A 27,422-nucleotide genomic window follows, 5' to 3' on the forward strand; every position below is an offset into this window, starting at 1 on the left:
GTCTATTTCCAGACTTCGTGTCCCGTGTTTGTCTCTGGGGTTGTTTCCCTTCTAAATTTTCCAAAAATCAAAATAATAACTGACTGAAGATGAAGGCAACTGAATTTGCAAAGTGTTGTTTGCGCTGTACGAATATGTGTATGTTATGGATGTGAGTGAAAAGTGTTGCCCTGTAAATGTGGCCTCAGGTGTTCCCAGCCTCCTGGACTCATAAACCGTTCCTTGTCCCTGTCCTACAGCAGCTTTAACTGCTTTGTGGACTTCGGTCTGGAGGTTGTTGCTGCAAATCCCTCATTCTGATACAGGCAATAGGAAAGGCTTCTTTTAAAACATTGTTCTTAAGAGGGTAAGAAGAAGGGAATGATGTATGTTTTCTGAACTAATTCACAGGAAAAATCAATCAAGCTTGAAATGCAGGCAGCACTTGCCAGATTGGAACAAGCAGGCCTTGGGCAGCAAAACAGAAACCACAATATTATGGTGAAATAGAATACAGTATTAATTGTTATTGTGGCTCCTCAGACACTCGCTGTGATCACTGTTTCTTTGTGTCATGATAAATGAACTTAAAGGGACCAGCGTTATGCTGTCTGAAAAACTACTTCTCCAGGACAGCTCACTGATGCTTTCTAAAGTGCAGCTGGATCAAAGACCACATTTTCTGCTGTAAGCACAAAGGTCATCTTCTTGGGGTCGCTTATGCTGTGTATACATGACAGTGTTGTATAAAGCCTTGCATGCTCTTGGGAGATGTGCTGTCAGACTTGATTGTTGTGACACTGGTGCAACGTGTGGTGTCTCTGAAAGAAAAGGAAGGAATGTGAATATAGCACTATTTTCTTGGACACAGCAGGTTATTGGCTATGTGTTCTTGTTTCTGTTCATTGTGAAGGTTCCTTGTGTAATCTGGTAGTGAAAAGACACTTGGGAGCCATGCAGTTGGATATCCCATGTCTCTGCTGGGCCGTCCTGAGGGACTTTCTATTCTGTGAAACTCAGGAGCCGCCTTTTATTTTCTGCTTGACATTGTAGGAGTTCTTATTTGCAGCAGTGCCTCGATGAATGTTAATGGTTTGCTGTTTGACTGGAAACATCTGTGTACTGATGTCCTAATCTGCTGCTTAGTTCCTGAACTGAACGTTTAAGAAACATTCTCAAAATTGTTGTCTGTGGACTTCTGTTACAGCGACTTTAAAATAAGGAAGAATTCAGAAGTACCAGATCTTTTCAGTTCCCTTTGACACTGATTGTGATCTTTCTAATTGCTGTAATTTGCCTGGCTTTTAACATGGTGCACTTTGTGGTAGAGCTGGAGAAATAGAGGAACTTCCTATTGGGTTGTTCCGCTCACAGCAGCGCACAGCTTAACCTTCCTACCTAGTAATGAGGCAGTGAGCCCTGCAACAAAGAAGTGGGAGAGGATAAGAGATCTGGTGTTGTGTGATCTTACGTCTTTCTTCTGCAGGAAGAACTTGTTACTGCTGTGGTTGTGCGTGTCTAGCAGGAGTTTCACTTGGACCTGGAAACACGGGCAGTTTACTACAACAGCATCAACTTCATCCTTGGTTGTTTTAATCTCTGTGTATTTTTATCTGCACTGTGTCTAGCTGAGCTGGTTCTGTAGCTGACCTTACGTGTGTACGTGAACACAGCTGCCTTTGGCTGGGAGCATCGTCACAGTGGAAGTTACTCAAGTGTTTGTCACAGGGTGATGAAGGCAGCCAAGTGGGAGGCACCCTCGAATCAGATATGCTGAGTGCTGCACCTGGATCACGTGTCGGGGAAGCATGCCAGCGTGTAAGGGAGGAGGCAATAAAGACAAATGTAGGAAGAAATGCCTAATTCTGGTGACTGTGTATTACCCAGTCACCAAATGATTGTTTGCTTGGGTGGTTGTTCAAGTTGTATATGCTACACTGTTCTGTGATTCACGTTCATGTTCATTGCAATAATTATTGCGGTACGCTTAATATAGTGATAAATCTATATAAAAACTTGTATATCATATTGCTTTGTACCAGAGGCCTTTAAGAGCAGGTCAGACAAATGTCTGTCTGAAGTGACATAGTTGACGCTGCCTGGAGAAAACAGGGAGGAGTAAAAGGGAGTTACTAAACATAGCTTATGAAGGTATCTGAGGTTTGCATTTCAGCAGAAGGCACAAGCAGAAGGAGGTGTGCTTTGGATCCCATGCTTATACCTCATTGTATGTCAAAATTAGGATGCAGACGGGCATTGCTCATCACAGACCAAGAGCCTTGAACAAGGTGGTCTTCTAAGGGCAGGCTGAGCCCTTTGCTTGCTCAGTGTCTTCTGTCATTGGAATGAGTGTTTAAAGACATCTTGCTGTCCTTCAGCTTGTTCTTTGCAGGAAAAAAAAAGCCAGAAAACTCGCTTCTCTTGGGAGTTGTAAGCTATGACTTTGTGGGCTAGAGAGGAAGTCACTTGGAATCGGAAATGCCAGGTTTTGCCTGCGTCAGTATTTCGTGTAACCAATAGCTTGGGTTGAAATGAGAGAATATCCAGTAACATCCAGTGAGCAGCCAGCGTGTTCCTACATGTGCTGCTGCATCTTCTTTAAACAGTGCCAAAAGTGAGCAGTGCTCCAAGCGAATTGCCCACGTCCTTGGCTGCAGCGGTCGCCTGCCGGCCTGCTCTTCCCTTGGCACTCACACAGGCTGTGTCAGGGCAGGCGCTCTGTGCGCTGGGCCACGGGGAGCTGCGGCAGCACAGACACTGTTTGGAGGCTTGGTCTGGAATAGCACACAGCAGAGCGAGGGGGGAAATTGACCCAGCTCTCCTCGGAAAATTCTTTGGGGATTTGTAACTTAGAATCTAACTTTAACAAAAAGAAGGCAAAACCCATGGAAAATTTACCCGAATCATTTAAAACAAAACCACTCTTAATGCGTGCGATTGAAGAACACGAGGGTAAAACGATGAGTTTCAGTAGCAGCGGTGATTCTGAAGGCTTTGAACGGCTGTTTAGTCATGAGTATAATTGTCACCAGCCTTCCCCAAGTTATGGGACACATCTGACTTATCATCAGAGAACCAGCTAGACAAAGATGTTACAGTTTCATGTTACAGTTCTTCCTCCATGTTTCCCATGTTTAATTTAGCAGTCTGTGTTGGCATTAAGCCCTGGTGCCAAATTTGTGTCAAACTTTGAAGTCCCTTTATAAAAGGGAGTCTGCTAAGAATGAATAAGCTGCACATGACTTGAATTTTCAATGTGGAAGGGGCAAAGCCATTGTGTCATCTACAAAGGAGAGATTGAACAAGTTGTGAGTTTGAGATTTTTGTTCATATGCTGTCAAACAGATGATCCTAAACATCTTGGGGGATGTGACATACGAAGACTTTTTCACGTCTGTCTTTTTGGAGCAGAGAAGAACTCGTCTTTAAGTTGCAGAACCCAGAGCAGCTGTACCTGGGCTAGTGTCAGCTGCTGCTCAGTTGCTTTTGCTTCAGGCACAGTCATATGAATGCCATTTGTGGTCCTGTGATAGCTGTGCAGAGCTTGCCTGAAAGGAACTCTTGTTCCACTACATAGATGTTGATGTATTTCTACGTTTGAGATATTTCTTAATAATGGTTCCGCCCTTCTGATGACCCCACTAAGCTGAGCTCTTTCATAGTGTGAAAAGCTATGATCCCTGTGTTGGTTAAAGCTTTGGAAATATTACCTCCAAATAAGATGTAATGTACTGTTTGAAAAGCTGGTTTGTAAGGGGTTCGCATAACTCTGCTTGCACATGTTGTTTTTTCATGGTCCCAACAAGGAATGGTACCTAATTAAACCAATTCCCACTGCCACAGTAAGCTGTTACCCTGTAACTGATGGAACTGTAACTGTTGGGAACTCCGGGACTTTGTGAGTGATGCCTTGGTAAACCAAAGTAGCAGAGGATGTGATGGGCACTGCTGGAGTGCGTCCATAAGCAGCTGTGTTAGCTGTGCCTGCTGCAGTGGGGGCTGTTGTGGCTTCCCGGTGAAGGTGTGCTTGGCCAGTGCTCATTCAAATCAAAGGATGCTGAGGGCTGTGTTTGTGTGCAGGGTTGGCAGGCAGTGTGTGGAGGTGGGATGGAATGAACCCATTCACTCCTCTTGGTCCCAGGTAGGTGTCTCTGAGAGCTGATCCTTGGTAGCAGTGATGCAAAGCGAGCTAGGCAGGATGCTTGAGCAGTGGATGCCAGAGTGGAACTTAATTGGTGTCCTTCATGGTTAAGTGTGGGCTGTAGATCTGTTGTTTTGGAAACCTGCTTATTACCGTTCTTTGCAGTAAAGCCCTCTGTATGTTCTTCTGTGTGCTGCTTGAAGTGCAGGGCTTTCTACTTTAAAACAAATCTGGGAATGGCTGTATCTGTTGCTTCTGTATGATCTAGTAGCTTTGGTTAGGCTTCTAATTTTTGTTTATTTAATTGGATCTAATTTCAGTGTATTCTTCTGTCTAGAAATTCATTGAGTTTGAGGATTCTCAAGAACAAGAGAAAAAGGACTTGCAGACCAGAGTGGAAGCATTAGAATCACAGACTCGACAGCTTGAACTAAAAGCAAAAAACTATGCTGATCAAAGTGAGTACAACCAGATTGCACTTCATTTAATGTGACATTATTGTATTTAAAATTTATTTTGTACATGGGTAATCATATGCTAAGTATCTGTGTTGATTTCTGTGTTTTCACAGGTAACTCCTGTGCAAGTTTGTTTTCCTTAAGATTAAGGCAAAACAATTAGACGCAGGCTATGTTATTGTTAACCTGATTCTTCTGATGTCTGCTCTTTTGCTTTCCATTTAAATCATGCTATGTTCTTGCTTAACATCTTCCTCAGGAGATATTCAGAATTTATTTTATGACAAATAATTACGGAATAAACTTTCTCACGAGCAAACTTGTTTTATTAAACCATTGTCTGTCCTAAAAATAAATGTGGCCTTTAACTTTAGAAGTGCTGCTGGGTTGATTAATGCTTCTTATTCTAATCAGCATTTGTATGATTTTTGAACTATTATGAGGCATTTAGCTTTTACAGAAAAACAGTTGAGTGCTTCTGCTATGAGATGTTCTGTGAAATTACAAAACTTGAAGAAACTTTGGAGAAAATGTAGCAATGGTTTGTTAGCCTGAAGTAGCGAGGTAGGAAGCGAATGTAGTGCAGCTTAAGCTTCCAGCTGGGCTGCAGGCTGAGCCAGTGTTTGATTGATCATGAGTTTGTCTACTTCTAGTTTTATGAACAGTAGAAAAGTAATACATTAAAATGCCTTAAAAATCCCCTTGTTTCATTTCCCCTGCCCCTAGAAAGACCTGTGCTGCTATTCGTTATTTTCCTGTGAGTCTGTTAAGGGTTCAATGAAGGTTATGATTTTTGTTTTCATTAAATTTCATCTAGCAGAGTATAGAGATAACGTTCATATTAATTCAAGTGATCAATTTGTCCAGCTGATGACAGGTGATTGAAAGCTAACTTCTATTGACCTAAGACTGGAATGTCTGTTAATACCCAGCTTTTATTGCTGGGCTGCATACAAATGCGCTGACAGCTTGTATCAAGCCTGGACAGGTCAGGATAAGATCTGCTGCTAGAAGCAAGCTGCCAGCTGTCAGAATACCCCTTCCTTCAATGATTGTTTCTCTTTTGTTCCTCCTTAGTCACTTTTGTACCTGTAGTGCAAGAAGACAGAGCTTTTTTTTTGTCAGCTTAATTATTCTGTGAAGTCTAGTTCTCATGGTTGTGAGTGGGTCTGCAGCCAGGTAGGAGTACTGGTGCACTGGTGTTGTTATGAAAGTAGATGGCATGCACAGCTGAATCTTTCCAGAGTTTGACCTGTCAGAACAATGGGAACTTCTTGTCTTCCTGTGCTGTGACTTTTGTTAGCAGACTCCATGATCTGTTGGTGACTTTGAATGCTGTTGGCAAAACTTAGTGGCAGGTTCTTTTACAGGTCTGTTCAGTTTCATGTTCTCAGGTTCTGTACAGACAATTCCTCTGATGGAACCAGGATTATTAATTTCCAGTAGTTCATAGATCAGGTCAGGATAAAAACTGGTTGTTGTATAGTATACTGCAGTATCAGAAATACGAGGGTTGTTGTGAATGGAAATGTGTATGGTTGAAAGCAGCAGCCAAAAACAAATGTTAGAAGCAAAGTAGGGTGGTCTATTTTGGTAACAAAGGGCAGTATGTCCAGAATGCCTGCTCTCTGTGTCCACAGCCCAGGTGACTTGTTAGTGGGGGGACCCTGTGCTCTGACAGCAGGATTATGGCATTGAGATTGTGTCATATAACATCTACTGTCACTTCGGTCACTACAATAAAAGAGAACAGATTGCACAGGAAGAGGCTTTTGGGTTCCTGCTAACATGTGGCAGCAGGCTTGGGGTTTTGTTGCAGAAATTGCACTTGGTGTTATGCACATCAATATACTCCATCGTGAACCGCTGTGAATCTGTTGACATGAAGCGCTTTTTGCCTTCAGCATTGAGTGTGTCTGTATGTACAGTTTTAGGCCTTTAATTACATTGTGTACATATTGTTAATAACACTGTTTGCATGACAAACTCATTTGTTCTGGGGGAACCACTGAATTGTGGCTGGAACTATTTTTTTGTGAGAAATACTGCTGTTGAAACAGTTACCACAGTGGTATGAAGTTCTGGAGTTAGGTTCAGTTTAAGCCATTCAGAAATCTTTGTGATGGAGAAAAACCTTTTGTCTTGGTGGCATTTCGAGAAATGATAGAGCTGTGTGGAGCATTGGGATTTGCTTATGATTTGGGTTGGTAATGTTGTTTAAGACAACATGAAAGCCCTACAAATCCTTGAAATGTTGCCGATGCCGTGAGATCAAAGAGGCACAAACATGGCTGTGGGCACCTCATGACTGTTATGCAACTGAACTGTTTCTGGTGATCTACATTTCCAGGGTATGAGAGCCATACTGCTGTGTATGTTCCTGAACTAGTCTAACTTCACTGTATTCTCTTCTCTCCTATTTTATAGACAAATCCTACGATACCAAAGATGCCAATATTTTAATTCAGTGGTTGCGATTTTTAGTCTTCCAGCTGTGTTTCTTTTTCTCTTCAACTTCCTATACCACTATCTGTGCATTTAAACGGGCCTGTGGTATTGCTGACTGCTACCATTCTGAGCAGTGGTAGAGTTATTGCTGGTAACAGAATTGGGGATGCCTGGCACAGGGATCAGTAAGCAGATACAGGAAGGCCAAGCCAGGTTTTATCAGAGTACAGAGTCTGAGATAACAACATCAGTTTATTGGATACCACTTAATGCATTACCTGTAATTAGTGTCGGTGAAATGCAGTAGATAGTAGATGAAAATGGGATGTGAGAATGCAGTTATTGATCTACTTTCCAGTCTCAGAATTAAAGCATTCTTGAGCCTTACAGACAGCTCTGTGAAACACTGTTGTGTGGTTTTGCCAAAGCACGAGCCTATTCCATGAGTGTGGAATTTAAACACTTCTGGGTGTATTATATCGTGGAGATGGACTGGATAGCTGTCTGCTGCCTTTGGGCTGGAAATTACAATTCTTGCTGTTAAAGTACTGTGCACAAATACAGGAGTTCAGATGCTGGGTGACCTTTTTGATGCCTTCTGATGAAGAGTAACTGTAAGAGTGAGCGATGATTTGTTTTGGCACAAAATAAGTAGTTTAAACTGTTACTACTGCTTAACACTGAAGTTGGAGTTAGTGAAATGTTACAGTAGCCATTATTGGTCTTTCTGCTGTTTTCCAGGAGATGCTTAATAATGTAGAATGGTAAATGGGTAAGAGGTGGAGTGCATCTTTGAAGGTAACTCCGTGTGCTAAATGGTATCCAAGCCTTGAGCAGTGTAGATAATATTCTCTCCTACTTAAGAGTTTATGTGCAACTGAGTTACCTCACAAATTAAATGAACAGCAGTGAAAAGCATGAAAACAGTATTTACATTGTTTTGCAGCTGAAAATGATGTTTCACTGGAACAGGCTGCCCAGGGAGGTGGTGGAGTCTCCTCTGGAGATGTTCAAGACCTGCCTGGATGCCGACCTGTGCGACCTGCTGTAGGGAACTGCTTTGGCGGTGGGTTGGACTCGATGATCTCTGGAGGTCCTTTCCAACCCCTACAGTTCTGTGATTCTGTAAAATTGTCAGTTTTTACTGACTTAGATTTCCCCATGTGAAACTTCGAGATCTGTTTTTTTTTTTTTTTTTTTTTTTCCATTGCAGTATTAATGATTTTATACTCGAATGTATTGAAATAATCATCACTTATGTCTGTATTGCCTTGCAGAATCATTCAGCGCCAGTTGCATTGAGGTTTTCTTGTTCTTCCTTCTGGTTCATGACGTGGGGAACTAAAAAAGAAAATCTTCTGTGCACTTAGGTATCATGTGAGATTATGTTTGTGGCCACATCCAACCAGCTGGGCTGGAATAAACCTATCATTTGAAATTGAAGAAGTGGGAAAAGCATCTTATTTTGTGTCAACCAGTTACTAGTTACCGTGGTTCAGTTTTTCCTCCATATGTTACAAATGTATTTGTTTGCTGCCAGCCACAGCCTAAATCAGTGAGCTGCCACACTGCTGCTCTGGAGGAGGAATAGGAGAGGGGAAGAGGTGGCAGCCTGGGCCAGCAGTGCCCTGGGAGTGCTGGGAGCTGCAGGAGGCAATGAAAGCCTGAGTGGCAGGGGCAGATGCCCGTTGCGTTAGTGCCCATGCATGGGATAAAGCACTTGTTTGTGTTCAGTGGCTGTGGTGTCAGTTTGTTCCGGGGGGGCGGCAGGGGGAAGGTGTGAGGAGTTGCATTCTGGATATGCTGGTAAGCTACTCCTGCTGAAAGGAGCGCACAGGTGTAGGGGTTTGGTTACAGAAACGTGCTGCTGTTGTGTGGCTCTGTGGTCTGGCAGCCCATCGTCTCAATTTGCACTGCTGGTTTTCTCTGCAAGTTTCCGTTGTGCCTCTGTCCTTGGGTTGGTGTTACCTGAGCAGGGAAGGTCAGTGCCAGCCCTCCCAGGGTCCTATGGGAGCTACAAAGCAAGTTAAATAGCATGAAGGTCCTACAGATGTTTAGAGACAGAGTCAGTGCATGCAGTTTTCAGAAGCTTTTGTTGTCAGTCTTTAGGAAAAATTTAGTGTTAGCTGAAATGTCTTTTGTTTGTTTTATAACTTGATCAGACATGAATTCCTGTGACAGCAGAGGGCACCTCTGAGTTCTACAGGGAAGTGCAGCGCAACGATGTGCTGTTGTTTGTTTCTTTAAATCAGAGGTTTAACACTTAAATTCTTCCCCTTCCCTCACATGTTAGGTGGGTGTCTGGGGCTGACACCAGTCTCCTAAGCATCTTTTACAAGAGCTACAGATACATGCAGAATGGATTCATATTAACTTTAGCTGTAATGATGCTGCTAGCTCTGCTCCTAACTACTGCTAAAATGTTTCAGATTTCAACCTTGAATCTGGCAAGTCAGACACACAGATATCAAAACCTTGCAGTAATAACCTCAACTGTTTAATCTTTGAGGGCATCTATTAGCTTCCTTAGATTGAGACATTACCAGGGGTTTGTGGTGTGGGAATCGACAGTCCACTAGATGGAGCAGAGCGTACGGTTAGCTCAGGAGCCCACAAAGACTCGTGCTACTGCACTGGAGGCTAAAATGAAATGGAGTAGGAAAGCAGAGCAGCAATTGACCTGCTTCAAAGTAAATCTGCTAATGTGCCTGAGCAGTAGTGTGAGAGTAGGCTGAAACCAGCTGACATTAGTAACTGCATATGTGTGTTTTTAAATTAAGGGAGTAGTGTGCTAGTGGTTTGGATGGCAAAGTTTACTGTAATCATTCTGTTGTGTTTCCGGGTCTTATCACTTTCAAGCTAAATACTTGTTTGATAGCTTCAGTCCCTGTTTCAGTCAGTGGATGTCGTGTCTGTTCTTTAGCAGCTTACTGGATCATGAAGTCCTACTGGCTTTTAGGATTGGTTATACTTGATTTGTACATTTGCAGTGGGACCAGCTTTTAAGAGCAGAGTTAGATGAATGCTGTCCAAGGAGAGCCTTCAGGTGGTCATATGCCAGGAAGGGTTCATTAGTGAGCTGGGACCTTGTCCTGCCTCATGTAGCAGGAGCTTAGTTCCATCCCAAAGCATCCCACGGGCTTGATTTAGTGTTCTAGCAGGCCTGTTTTTCTTTCTCCCCCTCAGGCTTATCAGCAGTTTGAGGCAGAGGACAACATACAGATGGAGGGTGTGCCAAACTTGGTAAAGCCAGCAGACTTGGGAGGTAAGCCCTGATTCCTGAAAAGGCAGGGTGGGCAGCTAGTCACACAGGTCTCTGTAGTGCTGTCAAGATGTAGGCACTCCAGAGGCTTCTATAATTTATTGGAATGCATAAACTCCTTTTTTAGGCTTGATTGGTTTGATTTGAGAGGATTTGTGTTCGGATTGGTGCTTGAAGTCATTGAATGTGTTAGGGTATTCATAGGGCTGGAGAAGTTTGCAGTTGGACTTGGAGCATGAGTCTGTAGTAGTGTTCCTATGGGATGCTTTCATACTGGAGGTTGGACACCAGAGGGTACCCTGGGTCATCCACTCCTTTATGCAGTGGCAAAGTGAAACAGAGCTGACAACAATTCAGCAGTTCAGTTTAAATGTGCTTCTGTGTGCTAGTGGGAGGCTTTTTGTCTTCTGTTTTGTTGCAGTTAACTTCCTGTTCCTGCTGATGGGAATGCATGTTTAGTAGTGACTCAATGGGTTTGTTAGCTTCTGGGGCCAGAACCTCACAGTAGTCTTCAAAAGCTTTCTGTGCTGTTCTTTGCTAGATTCAGGTACTGTGTGTGCAGTGATCTGGAGGGAATATGTGATCTCTTCCCCACTATTCAGCTGGGAGTGAGTTCGAGTGGATTCGTGTGGTCAGGATCATCTCCTTGATGCAGAGGCATGGTCTGGCCAGGACAGGTTACCTGTTGGCATTGGAAAGGCTTCTTTTGAGGTCTTTTGATGTGGATCGGAGGGTATGTAAGCTTAGTTTACTCGTGCTTGTGAGTGAAGCTCCCAGCTGTAGGGCTGTAACATGGGTGCATCCCTCCAGGAGCCTTCGTGGCTTGGAACTTCTGTGCATAATAACAATTCTGTGACTTGATTTCAGGAAACATTTAGAATTGGATGATAAAAGGAGAAAACAGCATGCTTTGTTATGGAACCACAGCCACTGTGCAAGTGCTTGTTACATGGATAGCAGCGGGCAGTGCTTTTGTGGATTTCACAGAGGAAAGGAAGGGTATTTGCAGTGTGTAGTGTGGCGCTTTAATTAATTGTTGTGAAATACATTGTGTAAGGTAATTCTCCCAGAACCCTCCTGATAAAAAGTAATCTGGAGTCAGCTGTCCAGATGCTGGTGTGTGGTGCTGGGTCGGAGTGCATCGCCAGCATCCTTTAGCTGCTGGTGAGGCTGCATTGAGCTGAGGCCCGGTGTGGGCTTGGGATGGGGCAGGCAGTGGGTGCTGCAGGGCTGCCATGCTGCTCCATGGCTCCTGGACACCATTTCTGGGAAGGCTGCACAAAAGACAAAGACAATCAGTGACGTGCTTTGTGTTTCCAGGCTGCTTACCTGTCCTAAAGCAGGTCTTGCACAGCTGAAAGGTTCCATGGTCTGTGAGGGAGAGAACTTGGATGCAAAGCCAGGAGAATGTGGATAGAGAAATGAGGACTGCTGGAGCTGTTGGGCTCTGCCTTGCAGCTGTGAATGAGTTATTGCTTGGAATAAACCAGGCTGTCTGATGGGCATCTCTTGTAAAATGTGTTTCTGACTACTATGCCCATCAGTCTAAGATCCTGAGTAAAATTTGTTTTGTCATGTCATGCTTTGTAATTACAGGTTCTGACGCTTCTTTCCATGGGCGCTTACTGTAGATTTCCATCTAACGTGCTCCTGTATGAGGAAACTTATGAGATCTATTGCCTAAAAATAATGAACTAAATCCTTCCATTTTTCAGATGTAATGTTTGTGTCCTTCGTTGCCTCCCAAAAATGCAGATTTGCATATGTATTGTGCAGCAAAAATACATAGGCAGATGTAAAAACTGTTGTGTTTTTGACTGCTGCTTAACCCAGAGAGCTCTTATTCATCCTGATAATGGTCAGAAAGGAAAGCATTCAATCTTCCATTAGTATAAATGAAGCTTGATTTAATACTTTTGGTGAGGTATTTATAGGTGGAGTGCAAAAGGTTGTGTGAAGGAATTTAATGTTCTTATAAAAGCAAGATTAGATTAGGAGCTCAAGGTGTTTATTGTACAGACTGGAGCGAAGAGACAACTGTGTCCTTCTGTTCCAGTATTTAACTCAGGCAAAGATTGTTTTTGATTGGAACCTACATGCAATAAAATATTGAGGCAGAACACAGATAGTTGGAGCAAAAAGGAATGAGAATTGATTTTCAGAATACCCAGTCAGCAATAGCAAAATGTGCAAATAGCAAAGAAAGTGCTGGCATTTGTCTTCAGATAATGTGCTTGGCAATGTGTCTCTGGGGGTGAGTAACTATAAATTCTGAGTTTCCCAGGGTATTTAAACAAATGGAATATGGAAAGGGAGCCTCAGTTACAGAACTTGAAACACCTGCTTATATCACAGAAGTGTCATGCCATGGTATACCCAAAGAGAATGTTGGAATGCACGTGTAGAACTAGCAGCAAAAAAGATCTGTTATTTCTAGTTCATCTCCTTTAATACTAATGTATTTCCTGAGATGTTACTTAAATCTGCTAGATGTGTTTTCATTTCTTGCAATGCTTACAGAAGTATTCAGATATTTTTTCAGTGAATTGATTACCTTAATACTCAGGGAAATAGGAGTGAATGTGACTTGAAGCTATTAAAAATACTTTGTTAGATAAATTTGCTGTAGAGAAATTTGCTTTAGGACACCATTGTAAAGCCTTAACCAGAGCTCACAGTTCTCATCCTATGTTGAGTGCAGCTAAGTGATGCAGCTTCTGCTTTTCTTTAGGTCTGTCTTGTTCATGTGTGGGGAAAAATCTGGAGTGATGCAAGCAGTGAGCTGTTCTTGAATGTGAAAATGTTTTTGTTGGGCTGGAGATCAGCTGGGGAAAATAATTAGTGCTTTGGATTTCAAGGACTGCAATTTGTAAGATTGAGATGCTATTTTCAGGAAGTTCCAGCGACAAGAGGTTAAGAATAGAAAAACTGCCTTACTTCTTTATTCTGCTCGTTCCTATTCATTACTAAGAATATTCTTGTGTCTGGTCTAGTTGACTAATCCTGAACAAATCAAAACTTTTTTTTTTTCAGTTTCATGAATCTAGTTTTAATTCCTCTTTCAATTTTATCTTCTAGTTAGCAGACTTGAGGAGAGGGAGGCAGAACTCAAGAAAGAATACAATGCTCTTCATTCAAGACATACAGAGGTAGGTCATTACATGGAGATGAATTCAGAGTACCTTTATGGGCTTTCCCATAGATGAACGTTCTTGTTCTGGACAACTGGGAAAACTGTGGGATGTTGTTGTTGACTCGTTAATGCTTGGATGTTTGTATTGTTAATATTCATTGTAAACTGATGTTGTTCAACATGTACTTTTCATCTCATTCACATCTGTGTGCATGTTTTTCCATGGTAGTTTGCTTATACATTTGTCAGTTCTGCAGCTTTCTTAGGTATTCAGAATTTGAAAACAAACAAAAATTTGCTTTTTCATGTGTTAAATATGATTACTCACCAGAGTGCATTAGTAATCTTCAAAGAAATAGAAACAGAAGTACAATCCTGGCTCTCTATCAGCAGTTTTCCTGAAGTATTGGTCTTGTGCTGTTCAAGAAGCAAACAAGCTCAGAAGCAGTCCTACTGAGAGTTGTGATCAGAAGTCCATATCGTGCTTAGTGATAGCTGCTACAGTGATGGCAGCGCAAGTCTGACTTTGTCTGTGAAGTTAAATAAAACAATAGCAGCACTACTGAAGTCAGATCTGGAGCAAAAAGGGACTGAAATGCTTTGTCTTCTCCCATGCAGGGAGGCTTGCTGCCTAGCTAGTGTATTTAGTTCAGTAAGGAAATCACTAAGTTTTGTTAATAACTCTGATTAGTTTGAATAGTTCATCACTGAGCACAGTTCCTATTCTTCCCTTATTCTGATTGCTTGCTTTCTTCCCTGAGAGCTCACATAGCTGGGTTGAGATCCCTGCTGGCAGAGGGGAGAGCAGTATTGATATTCCTGGTTCAAAAGATGCAGAGAAAGAAGCAAGTGTGAATATTGGTTTTGGTTGCCCTTAATACATGGCAATTCTAAGATGAACGTCCTGTAACAGAGACAACAGCTGGAAGCGGTTTGGAACTGCAGCTGGTTAAGAGTTCTGAGTATTGAACCGAACTTTTGCTCTTTGTATTTTCTTACTTTGCGTTTGTTGAAATCTTACTGTAGCCAGGATCGAGTTTGGTACTGAATAGTTACTCCAGAGTGCAGCATCTGTTGAAAACCAGAAATCTAACTGAAACAAGAAGTGACAGAGCTTCATGCTGCTCACTTGCTTAAGTTCTGCCTCCTTTTGAGCTGGAAGCACTTGAAGTGCTGTGCCTGCAAGGGCTTGGTGTGGTGTGGTTAGAACCTATGAGTGCTGTCACAGTGGAAATGGCACTGTTTTTGTTGAATCTGCTTTTGCAGTGTCGAATTAACTAAGTGTATTGGGCACCATTAATTCAATGCAATCTAATGAAACATTCCAAATATCTTTTTACGTAGGTTTTGCTCCAAAATGGACAGCGGCCTCTACTGGTTTGATTCCAATTTATTAAGTGCTTTTATTCTTTCATCTGCTTTCTTTGGTGTAGGGAAAGTCTTTGTTGGGCTTTATTATCACCGAGGTGACTGTGTCCTCCCTTAGGAAGGAAATAAGCTGTATCAGCATTTTAATGCTGGTTTCTGGCATGTATTTCTCACTTACGGAGTGTCTGTAATAATCCTGTTCTCCCCTCTTCCCTTCTGAAACTTCCTGCTTCCCTTTCTCCCAACATGCTCAAATGTCTATGTAGGAAATCAACTTTTTTTTTAAATGCCAGATATTTTGGCCAGTACTCTGCCTACTTTAAGCCCAAAGTTATGAGTGTATTGGGTTAAATGCTTCTGTTACAGTAAGTGTTTCCGAAACCTCTTTTTATGTTGGCCTTTTCCTAGGAAGGAATATTTCTTTCCTTCTCAATTAGCATCACCATTGTCTTTGCAAGTGATCAATCTCTGGTGCTTATTGAAATAATGATTAACCAAATAATGAACAGAGAATTCATTGGGTTTTTTTAACTCTAAGATGTTGGCAATGATTGCTCTGACAGATGTCACACTGAAAATGCAACATGACTGTAATTTCTGCAGTCTTAACTTCTAGCAGTTGTTCTCCATTCCCCCTGCTTTTGCTGCTTGCTTCCCTTCATCTCCCCTCCCAGAAATACAGTTTAGCATTTCAGGCTTGGATGGCTTCTTCTCCCTCTGGCCTTTATTGAGGCCCTGTGACCATGTCTTCTTTCGGCTGAGGCTGGGCTACTCCTATGAGTTCCACATTATCAGAATGGACCAACACTTCCTTAAACTGGCCAGACCATGGGAAGTTATGCCTGCAGCGTGATGCAGAGTCCTGAATCTCTGATACGGCGCGTGGAGTGCTCCATCCAGCTCAGCCTGCTGGGCATGGTGCTCTGCATAGTGGCTCCGGGCTGCCAGCCTGCTCTGTGAGGAGCTGCCTGCAGCTGCAGAGACAGCAGCACTGCCCTGACTTGCTGAAGTTCAGGAGACAGGATTTAGCCTTGATCCTTTTGTCTAATTAGACCTTTCATCTCTTTTATGTGCAGTGAAAGATGAGTGTGAGTGCAACGTATTCCATAAGCTTCCTCCCCTGCAAGTCAGTCTGTGCTTGAGCTAACTGGCTTGATGATGAATGGATTAGCATATGGTTACCTGAGCAGTTGAGTGGCAGACTGGGGGGCAGATTGCATAGCTGGACACTTGCAGTAGGTAGCTGGGAGGATGACATCTTCAGACAGAGCGGATGTATAAATGCAGCTTGAACGTATTCTCACATCCCTGCTGTGACAAGTGATGTGCCAGGTCTTGCTCTGTTCTTGCTCTGCTTGGGTACCCAGAACAGATGAGCAGTAAAGCAGTGTGCTGAGCTGTATTTTAACTTCTGGAATTATAACTTTGCAAACTATTGTTTCCCTCTTTCTATAGCTATAAAGGACCAGATGCAGGAAATGGTCATACAGCCACAGTGACACTAAGTGAGAAGGTTAAAGGGTTGGCAGTGGTCTAATCCAAAAATCTTTGAATCCTTGTTGTGTAGACTTCAGAAGAGAATTCTGTTTCTTAATTGTAGCTTATCTCAAATACTGTTCTATTTCATATAAAATTGATTCCTTATATTACCTGTTAAAGGGGACCTGTTTCCTGCATACTCCTACTGGCATTTGTTTACCTTCATTGCAAAGAGCTGCAGTGACTTGCAGCAAGCCCAATGTAGGATGACAGTATTTTTTTTCTGTACAGATGATAGGGAGCTTTTTTGTTTTTTGTTTTTGTTTTAAAGGCTTGGCTAAAAACTTTGTTTACTACTCAGTTGGAAAACTGAGGCCAAACAGTGCTTCAACGTTTTCTTGACAGTTGAATAACACCTGTAGCACTTCTCTGCCCAGATGCTCACAGTAAAGCCCTTTCCTGTTCAAGCAAGCACTTACAAAACAACAAAAACAACCTTTGGGATGCGCAAGGCTAACTAAGATGGTTCGATATCTCTTTTTCTGACACACAGAATAAGGGCTTAGTTTAATGAAGCATAATTGGGCCATGCAAGTTGCTGGCTGTTTTGCACTGATGCGATGTGACAGAACAGTGAGCCCGTCTCTGGCACTGGACATGCACCCTGTCAGGTTCGTTTGGGTAAGCACGTGTCCTGAACCAGTCCACTGCTGGGAAACTGGAGGAGAAGGCTTAAATGAAGATCTCTGTTTACAGCCGTGGCTAGGCATGGTGCCAGTCTTAGCACCCTTAGGTTAGACATGCTGTTCCACAAACTTTTCTACAGCCTTATGCTAAGCGTTAATAGTTTGATGGGTAAAGCCTGAGTTGAGGATCTTTACATGTTTTGTGCCCACCAGTGACATCATCTTTTATGTGGGTTAAGATGCATCAGGTTCATCAGTGGCAATGGTGCTTGGGTGACAAGCTCATCAGAAACACAGGTGTAAGAGAGTTGCATGGAAACATATTTCAGATTTCTATACTGAATCACAGAGATTCTAAAAATATTAATTACCTTATTAGATCTAGATTATGTGGGACACACGAAGATCTATATATACAGTGACACATTCCCAAAGGCAGGAGCTGCTTGTGTCGAACCTGGCTGGCTGTGCCAGGTGAGCAGTGATGCTGTTGTGCAAAGCCTGAGCTGACAGCAAAAGAGCTGCTGCAGCTGTCCTAGGGGAGCTGGGGCACTGACACAGAAAGGAGTGAAAGAGAAAGAAAGGTGCAAGGATGTCCACAACCTGGTTAAAGAAAAAAGTCCCAGTTACCATCCTGGGTCTGTCTTCATACGTACTTGTGTGTCTGTATTGGGTGAACATGTTTGTAAGGGTGGAAGTGTTTGTTATGGCATCTCTGGAGTAATCAGTGATTCAAAATGTTTCTGTCCTTTTTTTAGGCAGCAAAATGAATGGTCAGTAGCAAAAGGTTAAGAATGATGAAATGATTTGATTCCAACTTCTGTGAAGGAAGACAGTAGCTGCTCCTGTGTTTGTTATCTGTTCTTTTCTATGACGTGTGAGAACAGTACATGCTCCAGTTAGTCAGTTGTCAGTAATAATCAATCTTTAGATGGATGTGTAGTTTTAAAATGGCAAAATCCATGATCAGATTTTGAGCTCTCAGAATTCAAGCACATTAATTTGTTAGACTTGTTATGGATGAGGATGGTGCACTTTGAGGATGTTCTGAGATGTGAGCAATTTCCGTTGGAAGGGCTGCTGGATGTCATCTGGTTCGAACCCCAGTAGTTCTGGAGGGAGTCTTCAAAATTGTGTTGTAAAGGAGCACTTGGGGTGCTGACTTCTCAGTTAATTGCAACACTGAATTAATTATGTCAAGTTTCTGACTGAACTGATTTTCACAAGCCCACATGCTGTGTCTATTGCTGCTCCCTGTGGGCAGGAAAGGAGGATGAGGAGCTTCACTCCTTGGGGACCTCATCCTGCTGTTGTCAGCCTCTGTGTTTGTGAGCCTGCATGGAGGCAGTGTGTGGGCTTCACACAGTGGGGCTGCTGTCCTGGTTTTTGGGATGCTGCAGGCGCTGTAGTCTGGGTCTGCAGAGGAACGGCTGTGCTGTATGTGCAGGAGATGCACACCTTTGCCTTTCTCATCTTACTTTTGTGTCTTTCCAGCTTACAGGCTTTGTGCTGAAGTATGCAATCTAAGGATTTGCTGCTTTTGCCATCAGCATTGTTTTCACCCGCAGAGCAGTGCTCAACTACTAAGTCCTTTAAGTTGACCTGCCCTCTAGCCTCTGTATGCGGGTAATAAATGTGATGAGATGTTTCAGTAAACAAAAGAGGAACAGAGTGAGGGAATGGTAGAAAGTAGGTTAGATCGTATACTTTGCTGTATATTTTAATGACCCAACTGTTTCTTTGCATGCTATCTTTCCCTGGAAAGTTGCTGGTTACTTACATGTAGGTTGACCTCTGATGAGTAATTCCCTCTGTGATGATGGGGATGAATGGATGGGATGCAGAAGGGTCTTATTTAAATTTCAAGGTTATTCCAGAGGGGAAAAGTAACCCATTGTATTTCTAAAATCCTTTGAATTATAAATTTGTTGCCACGTAGTGCTGTGCATGGGAAGCATTGGAACGGCCAGCTCTGGCTGCATGATGGGAACAGCTGAAACAATAAGCATGGGTAGCTGAAGGTGGAGTTCTCATTTCATTTCCTTTGAATGCTTCTGCATGTGAACGAGCTTTTAGAAATAATTCAGAGAACTAATGAAATGGTCGTAGTAAACCACTGCATTCGTATCATTTTGTTGGAGGATAAACTTTGTAAGCTTTTGACAGCAGTTAAAGTATATTATATAATGTTTCTCTAAAAATAGCAAGATAATTTTTTTTCTGTTCTGAATTATTACTTCAGTTGAATGTGGGGCACAAAAGATCTGTTTGAACCTTAGCATGTAATATGTTGATTTGTAGACTATCCACCAGTTGGAGTATTTTAAACTAGTTTGCAATACAAGAATATTTTAAGATGAAGAGTATATATTTGCATGCAGCCCATGCTGGCTGCTGGTGTTTGGGGGGAAGCTGACATCCAGGATAACAGCACTGAGCTCCAGTCTTACTGGCCTTGGGCAGCCCTGACTTGCAAGTATCATGTAAATGGAGGTTTCAGTCCCAGTGTTTGTAAATTCCCCTCAGAAGCAAAGGTTATGTAATGTTGGTTGTGCACATCTGTTTAATAACACTGGTCTGAAAGTATGTCACCACCTAAGCTGGACTCCATGATCCTTGCAGGTCCTTCTAACTCAGGATATTCTGTAAAACTGGTTTCTTAATTTCATTCAATAGATACATATATTTTTTTCTTTTAGATGAAACCTGTGTCTTGAATATGTTTCAGAGAAAAATATCTGCTGAACTCTTGTGTGGTTTTTCAGTTCTCAGTGCCCTGTTCAACGTCCGCGTAGAAATGCTGGAAATGCACGGTGTCAGGGCTCTCTTCATACTTCCCCAGCTTTCATTTGGAGGCTGGCCGTACCTGTGACTGCTGTGCACGTGCATCCCAGACCAACTGAGTGCTGAGCAGCTCCATCCTTGGGCAGATTGGAATCGGGTTGTTAAATAAGTCATGGCTGCGGGAGTCAGCGTTGGCCTGTGGCCATCTCTTAATGGGAAAGGAGCAAGCAGGCAGAACTCCTCCTGTGCTGAAAACCCAGAGGCACTCAGTGCTGATGAGAAGTCAGTCTAGATGGTTTGAAACCAAAGCTTGGAGTTCTCAAAGAGAAGTTAAATTGATACTGGTTTTGAAAGAAAGAAAGGAGATGTTGAATTCATTTATGCTTACAGAAAAAATCTGATTTTGTGTTATTCTTGGAGCGTATGCTGTCTCATCTTCATACTTCTTTTGCGGGTAGGCAATAACGAGCTGTACTGAATGTCACATCATACACTTGAACATCTGTTGACATGATGAGATTCTTAGCCTCTAACATGCATTTGAATGTGGCACTTGGGTTCAGAAATGTTGTCTGTAATACCACGTGTGCTTTGGATGCTATTGCAGTGTTCCTTGTGCATGAAAGCACAAGTTCTCTAATTTTTTAATTATGGGATTCTCTTCTGGTTTGTGGCTTTAAACACAGTAATGTTGCTTCTTTTGTTCACCTATTAAATGTTTCTGAATGCTCTTTCTACTTTTAGCAGTAGAGGAAAAGGTTAGGTTTTATTGGCCAATAATTATGAAACTGTAATAGAAATAACTAGCACTAAGCTGTTGGTTTGTGTTTTGTTTTTTTTTTTTTTTTGCTGTTTCTCTGTCATTTTAAACAGATGATTCACAATTATATGGAGCACTTGGAAAGAACCAAACTTCATCAGCTAACAGGGGGTGATCAGTTAGAATCCACAACGCACAGTAGAATTAGGTAAGCTATTTATTATGCTCTCACCCTGAAATGAAAGAAAAATCCATTCGTTTGTGTTTGCAAGACTTTGTCCTTTAATCCTACAACAACGATTTGGCTGAATCAGGAAGATTTGTTGTATGATTGGAATGCAGCAAGAGAATAGTGTAGAAATCAGTAGAGAAAAGCCTTTGCTGTTGTACTGCTGAATGTTGAGATATATCCTGTGTATGCTATCTTAATTTCAGCTTGTTTGGGTGTTTGCTTAAAGGTAGGTACCAAAAAATATCCCGGAATAACTGCAGTCCGCTGCCGCTTTGTGTACAGGTTGATGGAGGTGGGTATCTTGATACTCACTTGTTCTGGGGGCTTGATGTGAATATATTATGCAGATTTGGAGCTTTCCAGCCTATGAGCTGCGTGAGGAAGGAGGGGAGAGCAGCTCCTGGGCTGGCTGTGCCTGCGTCCGCATCAGTGCTGCGAGGAGCTCCGGTGCGAGGGGGGAGGAGAGGTGATGTCATTGCTGTGGAGCTGCTGCAGAAGAGTGGAAAGCTGCTGCTGATGGCATTGTTTTTGTGGCAGCGGCTGAATGACAGACTGTGCCGACAAAGATACACCCCTGGCCCCCGCGTAGCCTTCCTGCTCCCGGCGTTTCACCATGCCAGCGCAGCGCCATGAATCCCGGATGCATGCTGCTATTTGTGTTTGGCTTCGTTGGCGGGGCGGTGGTCATTAACTCGGCTATCTTGGTGTCTCTCTCTGTTCTGCTGCTTGTGCACTTTTCTATTTCTACTGGCGTGCCAGCTCTGACGCAGAACCTCCCAAGGATACTCAGGTACTCTGACCCACTGAACCTTGGCTGCTCGAGCTCTCGCTTTTTCTCTGCTTTCTTTCCTTTTCAAACAGGAAGAGCGAGGATCAGTGGAAGATGTCGACCGTGCATGAATTTCAAATTCTGTTGTAAATGCAATATTTATGAGCAGGGATATGGTAGCACGGTTCTTGCACACTGCAGTTTATTTGCCTTTTGTTTGAGTACAAGATCTGCCTGTATTTTTCTTTTTAAAGAAAGCTATTACATTGATGTGCAGTAATCTGCAAAAAAAGCTGAAGTGAATGTCACGGATAAAGCCTGCATTTGTTGTGTTATTTGGTACTTACGGGCTGGATGTGCGTCGCCATAAATACATGCATACTGAAGCCTTTTGCTAACGTGTTTCATTCCTTTTTAATCTAATAAGTTATATAAGATCCCCAAATTGATAGACTGTTCAAATACCTTATCATTAGTTGCTCTTTTTTTAAAAAAAATAACCTTGATTATTGGTTGGGGGGGAGTCTTTCCTCATCTAGGCATTAGAGTTCTCACAGCCTATTCACTATTGTTCAGCCAAATGTTATCCTCTCCCCTTTTTCTGTACTTGTATGGCACGCTGCCAGCTCTGCCCTCCCTCACACTACGTTCTGTGTCCTGGTTGCCTGGAGCAGAAGCAGGCATACGTTAGAATATGGTTACCAGAAGTAATATTTGTTCTTTTTGCCAGAATCACAGAAGGAGGAAACCGGAAAATTTGAAATGTAGCTTTGTGACCCGAAAACTTGGAATACTTCAAAATTTAATAACAAACTTTATTGAAAGAGAGGAAAAATGCTGAAAGCGTCCTCTAAAATAGCCGTGTGACTTTCTGTAATGCATGGTGCGTGTGGATGTTGTATGGGAGAATGCTTTTCAACCCAAGTCTGAGCACAGGAACATTTTTCCAAAGGTTTAAAATCTATCAGTAGACAAAAGACTGTAATGCAGTATAACTAACAAAAACATGCACTCTAAATACAGAGAAATAAAGTATTTGCAACTCTCCAGACTGATTTAGTTCTTAAAGCTGCATTTGTTTAAAAAGGGCAGAAAACAAACCCAGACCACAACAAAAGCAGCAGAGCAAAATACTGAACTTCAATTCAGGTAACTTTTTCAGGCTTCCTATATTTAAGCAGTCAGATGGTTTAAGAAAACTTGTTCTTCGTGATGAGCTTTTGCTTCCCAGGTGAACATATGTTGGGTCCGACTAGTTTTTGGAAGCTCTGCTTTTCCTGGCTCGTCTTTTCCCAGTAATGCATCTTAGGAGTTACAGGAATTTAAGCTCAGTTCCTTCGCTCATTATTCATCTGAAAGCAGGAGAGACGTAGGATGAGGGAATCTAATTGTAAACCAGTTGTATTGTTTTTACCATTAGTGGGTTATTACAGCACAGCATCTGGCTGCATGTTCTGAAGGTCCCAATACGTTGTTTCTGAGCGTTAGTTTAGGATTTTAAAACATAAGCCTGCTTCTGCTCACTCTCATACTGTCAGGTATTTTTTGGACATGGAGGCAGTAGAAGGGGCTCTTTGCTCTGTAGCAGCAGCCACTAAATAAGTTGAGATTGTTTCAGTCTAATTAGATCACTTAATGCAGGCATCCTCGCAGTGAGCCCTAATTTCCAACAGAAGCCCCTTTCCAGGCTTCATTCTCCTTGCAGTTTTGCAGTGCACCTGAACTGCTTTTTTAAGCGTATGAAAAAAGGATGATAAAATTTATAGAAAACTGTTCCTCAAGGAAGCACTTTTCAGTTGGGAACTCTTTTTCTGCTCCCCATTTTGTTCAGATTCCCCCTTCTGACACGTAAAAGGAGATGAGCTTTGTGGTTATCCTGCAGGCAGCTCTGTTTGCTGAGTCGCTGCAGGAGGCGTTTTGGAGCACAGGGCTCTGCACAATGCGCCTTTATGGCTGCCTTTCTTTGAGGCTGAAGGGATCTTTTTTTTTTTATTTTTTATTTTTTTGCTGGTCAACTTCTCAACCAATGGCATGTTTTCAGCCTTTCTTTTATCATAATTTAAGCTTCTGTGGTGTCTTTTGTTCACAGTGGAGTTGTGGGAAATGTAAAGAAAAGCAGCGACAGCTGGAATCCAGTCCTTTAGTTCTTTGGCCATTATTTTCCTGAATGCTTTTCAGCAGAGTTACTGCTCCAACAGCTATCAACTGTCTGATGCTTTTTATTTTGTAACCTGGACTCATTTTTGCATTATTTGCTTTGCTGCATATTTTGCTCTAATTCTGAATTTCCAACTGAAGTTGGACCAATGTTTATGAAAGACCAAGATGTGTGCATGTGAGAGTTTCCAGACATCTGTAACAGCATCTTCATACCTCTCTTCTGGGAAGGTTCTTGATAAACAAAATCACTTACTATTCATATATGCACTGTAGTGCATTTTTTGATGGTGTCAAAATCTGCCAAATGGCACTTGACTGCTTAATTGCTAAATAATTCTATTTTATTAATCTCTCCTTGACTACCTTCTTATCTAGGCTTAAAAAAAAAAACTTAGTTTTTCCTATGCTTTTCAACATTGCCTGCTGTGCTTTTGCGTATAACTTGTATGTAGTCACTAATTCTGCTTAGGAGTCTGAGGTTATGTTTGTTTTGTGAAAAGCCTTGTAAAAATTGCTGTGACTGAGATTTGACTGTCCTTATAATGCTGAAATACATGGGATATTTCAAATGCTCGTATTTTGTTTGCACTGTGTCTGCAGGGACACCTGCAATGCTTTCTCTTGAGAAAAATAGTCTGCCATCACTTGTGTGTGTTTATCTTCTGTCTTCAGTATACCTAAAGCTTTACTTGAGTTTCACTAGTTGATTATGGCTCTTTTTTTCTGTATTTCATTGTTCTGTCTGAACAAATACTCTGTTTTATCTTAATGCTGTGCCCAGCTGATATTATTTGTTTTCAGGGCTGGCTGTAGCATCCTGTGAGTTGCATTCTACAGTGTTTTTCCCTCATGCTACTAAGAAGAAGGCCTTTTTGTTCACTGATAACATTACTGATGGCAAGATTGGGTATAGGAAAGCTTGGGGAAAATGCAACATGTGAATCTTTGAAATGTTTGTTGAGAAGTGACAAAAGATAGCGAAGAGCGGGGATGAAGTTCTTTGCCTTCCTTACTGATGAGTAAAGCTGAAGCTGTAGTTGTGACGTGCAACCAGTGCTGCTGCTCACAGAAGCAAAGTGGTGTGGGAGCACTGGCTGCTCATCTCTAGCTTTTCTCAAGCCATTGTATGACTGCAGGGTGAAGCAGAGACTTGAACTGATGTTTGTTAAAACTGTGGCATTTCTGCCTTGGCTGGCTTTGACGCTGGTAATTCCCTGACCTGTTTGTTTTTCTTCATGTTACACAAGTTCATATAAGTCAAGTGATCCTAAAGTCGGACTTCAGGATAATAGCTTGGCTTTCCCAAATGCTTCAGTGAATGATTTAGTTGAAGTTTGGTGGTGGTGTGTATCTTGCACAAAAACAATGCGGTGTTTCCGGTGGTTGATGAAGGCTAATCTGCCAAAGTTGACATTTTCATCTGTTTGTTCTGTTTCTGTGGAACTTCAGTTTGCTATAGATTAGATTTGGTGCCATCAATACTACTGCCTAAAGCCATGCAATAGCGTATTTACAATCAAATAACGCAAAAGGAAAAATTAGTATATGCTGTAATGCAAACTGCATATGCTGTGTTCTGTATTAAGTAGAGAAAAGCATATGCATGTTTGACCCTGTCATTTTAGAACTTCCCTGCTGATTTCAGAGGCATACAGCAAAAGGTGTGTGACTGCAATGGCTGACGGGGCAATCTGTCTCTTTCCAACAGAAAGGAGCGGCCGATATCGCTGGGCATCTTCCCACTGCCTCCTGGAGATGCACTGCTGACACCTGAGGCTCAGAGAGAAGCAGGGGAAACACCTGGGTCAGAGCACTGGAAATTCCATGAGCTAAGCCAGCCACGGTCCCACACAAGCCTGAAGGTGAGTGATCAGTGTCTTGTGCTTTAAGAGGAACCCCAGGACGGGGTATGGTTCATTGCTGGGGAGAGGGGGAAAGGCATTGAAAGGGAGGAGGTAGAACCGTGACTTGTTTGTGCAAACCAATTAAGGTGTGGCAATTCAAAGGAGTTTTGAGAGTAGAAACAGTTTGGATTGCATTTTCCAAACTGTTCCAAAGTGGTAATACAGTTCTTGTGTTCACAAGTGTTTTTTTCCTGTCTAAGGACCGTTCCCAAAGGTCACTAGCTTGTTCTCTACTGACCAGATATGCAAATAGAGTAAACAGATCTGCTGATTTAACATTCTTCTGGAGGGAAAGCTTGGATTACTATATATTCTGAAACAGCCTCTGCCTATCTGTGCATATAGTATGGGTATACCACAGAGGTGGGTGACCAAACTTTCCTAAATTAGCCTGTGATATGATTTCCCTTACATGTAGCTTGGCTGTAATTCCTCCAATTGTTCTGCATTCCAGCAGTGGGAGGGTGGCACAGAGCAAGCTGCAGGAAGGGAAAAAATGCTGGAGTGCAGCAAGTCTGGAAGTCTGCAGTGGGTCTGGAAATGCAGCTTGAGGAACTGCGGACTGTATAACCTCAGTCTCCTTATGTTAGTGAAAGGGTCTGAGGAGAAGGGATGCACTGTTATTTCTGATGTGTGGAGATGAAGTGATGTAGTCTCCTCCGAATTGAACTTAATTACCAGTGTGGGAATACTAAACTGATTTTAAAAAAAAAAAAGCTCTACAGAAGTGCCTGGAACTCAGACTTCTTTTCCCAAGAGGTCATATGAAGGTAATGGGAAGTGTAAGTAATGATGGATTACAAACAAATATCAGTGGCAGCGAGAGTGTGAGTCTAAAACTTGTCGCTCCTGGCTAGAGCCATGTTGGATCTTAAAATCTTCCTATTCCCTTTGTCCCACGCCAATTAATTTAAGCAAATTGACAGAGCTCTCCCTTTAGAAGAACTGATTGGGATACAGATTACATAAAACCACGAACAGGTTGGGATGGGATACAAAGGGACATTTTTGATTCTTTGACTGCTCAGAAAACTACATTGATTACAGGATGTTGTCATAATCGATGTCATGTTGTAACTCCTCTCAAAATAGTTAATTGTTAAAAACAGTTGTTGGTGAACAGTACGAATTGTGATCATTTAAACCTATTTATTCTAAGTTGCTTTGGTCCAGAGCAATTTTTTGGGTGTGAGTATAAACCAAACAAACACAGTAGTTTAATCAGCAATGTTTATTGGAGGGGGTGGGGGACAAGCCTGAAATAAAATGCATCAGATAGTAAAGTCAGAAGTGTGAAATGTGACATAAATTGAGATTTCTGCAAGCCAAGGCCCATTCTCTTCAGTGTTTTCTTTTGTACTGTCAAGCCATTTTTCTTGAGCTTTGCATGTGAAAGTTGGTGGTCAGTGCATGCTGCAGCAGTTAGTGAATGCTTTTGGAATACAAAGATGTAAAAATGTTTGAACGGAGCCAACAGCTCTCTTGAGGTTCTATTCTATGTTTGTGAGAACTCTGGATTCCCGTGGTAAGGGGCATCGTTCCCTCCCTTCTGTGAGTGGTTGCTGAAGTATGAATCATTCGTCTGTTGGTGGCTGGACCGCACCTGTTCAAAAAGCTAGTTGGGGAATAGTGTCTGTTATTTTTAATGGACACGAGTATCTCATGTGACACCTTAATATATGGCTTTTGCTGCCTTGAGTAACTGCACAATAAGTTATTCTGAAGGTGTTTGTTGGTTGAGATTTCTGAATAATTTTGTCAGAACATTAAACAGTAATAGCTTGTTCTGGAACTTACTACCAAGGGGATGAAAATGAAGTAAATGATAGGAAGATGCTTAAAGCAGCAGAGTTTGTTCA

The 27,422-nt window shown here is 42.2% G+C and overlaps 1 protein-coding gene across 6 annotated transcripts in view; it reads left to right on the forward strand.

Annotated features, from left to right (window-relative positions):
• Nucleotides 1-27,422, forward strand: part of SPAG9 (sperm associated antigen 9) — a 57,581-nt gene that overhangs the window by 1,074 nt on the left and 29,085 nt on the right. For 2 of the 6 annotated variants that reach the window (XM_048964747.1, XM_048964749.1), the window contains exons 2-6: nucleotides 4,458-4,578; nucleotides 13,367-13,437; nucleotides 14,766-14,798; nucleotides 20,612-20,706; nucleotides 25,368-25,521. In XM_048964747.1, the coding sequence (XP_048820704.1) occupies nucleotides 4,458-4,578; nucleotides 13,367-13,437; nucleotides 14,766-14,798; nucleotides 20,612-20,706; nucleotides 25,368-25,521 (474 nt within the window). Of the gene's footprint in view, nucleotides 1-4,457; nucleotides 4,579-13,366; nucleotides 13,438-14,765; nucleotides 14,799-20,611; nucleotides 20,707-21,152; nucleotides 21,521-25,367; nucleotides 25,522-27,422 lie in introns of those variants that run through there. The other 4 variants (XM_048964748.1, XM_048964750.1, XM_048964751.1 and 1 more) reach the window with 3 other exon arrangements.

The sequence above is a fragment of the Lagopus muta genome, chromosome 18 (genome assembly GCF_023343835.1).
Source record: "Lagopus muta isolate bLagMut1 chromosome 18, bLagMut1 primary, whole genome shotgun sequence".
Lineage (NCBI taxonomy): Eukaryota > Metazoa > Chordata > Aves > Galliformes > Phasianidae > Lagopus > Lagopus muta.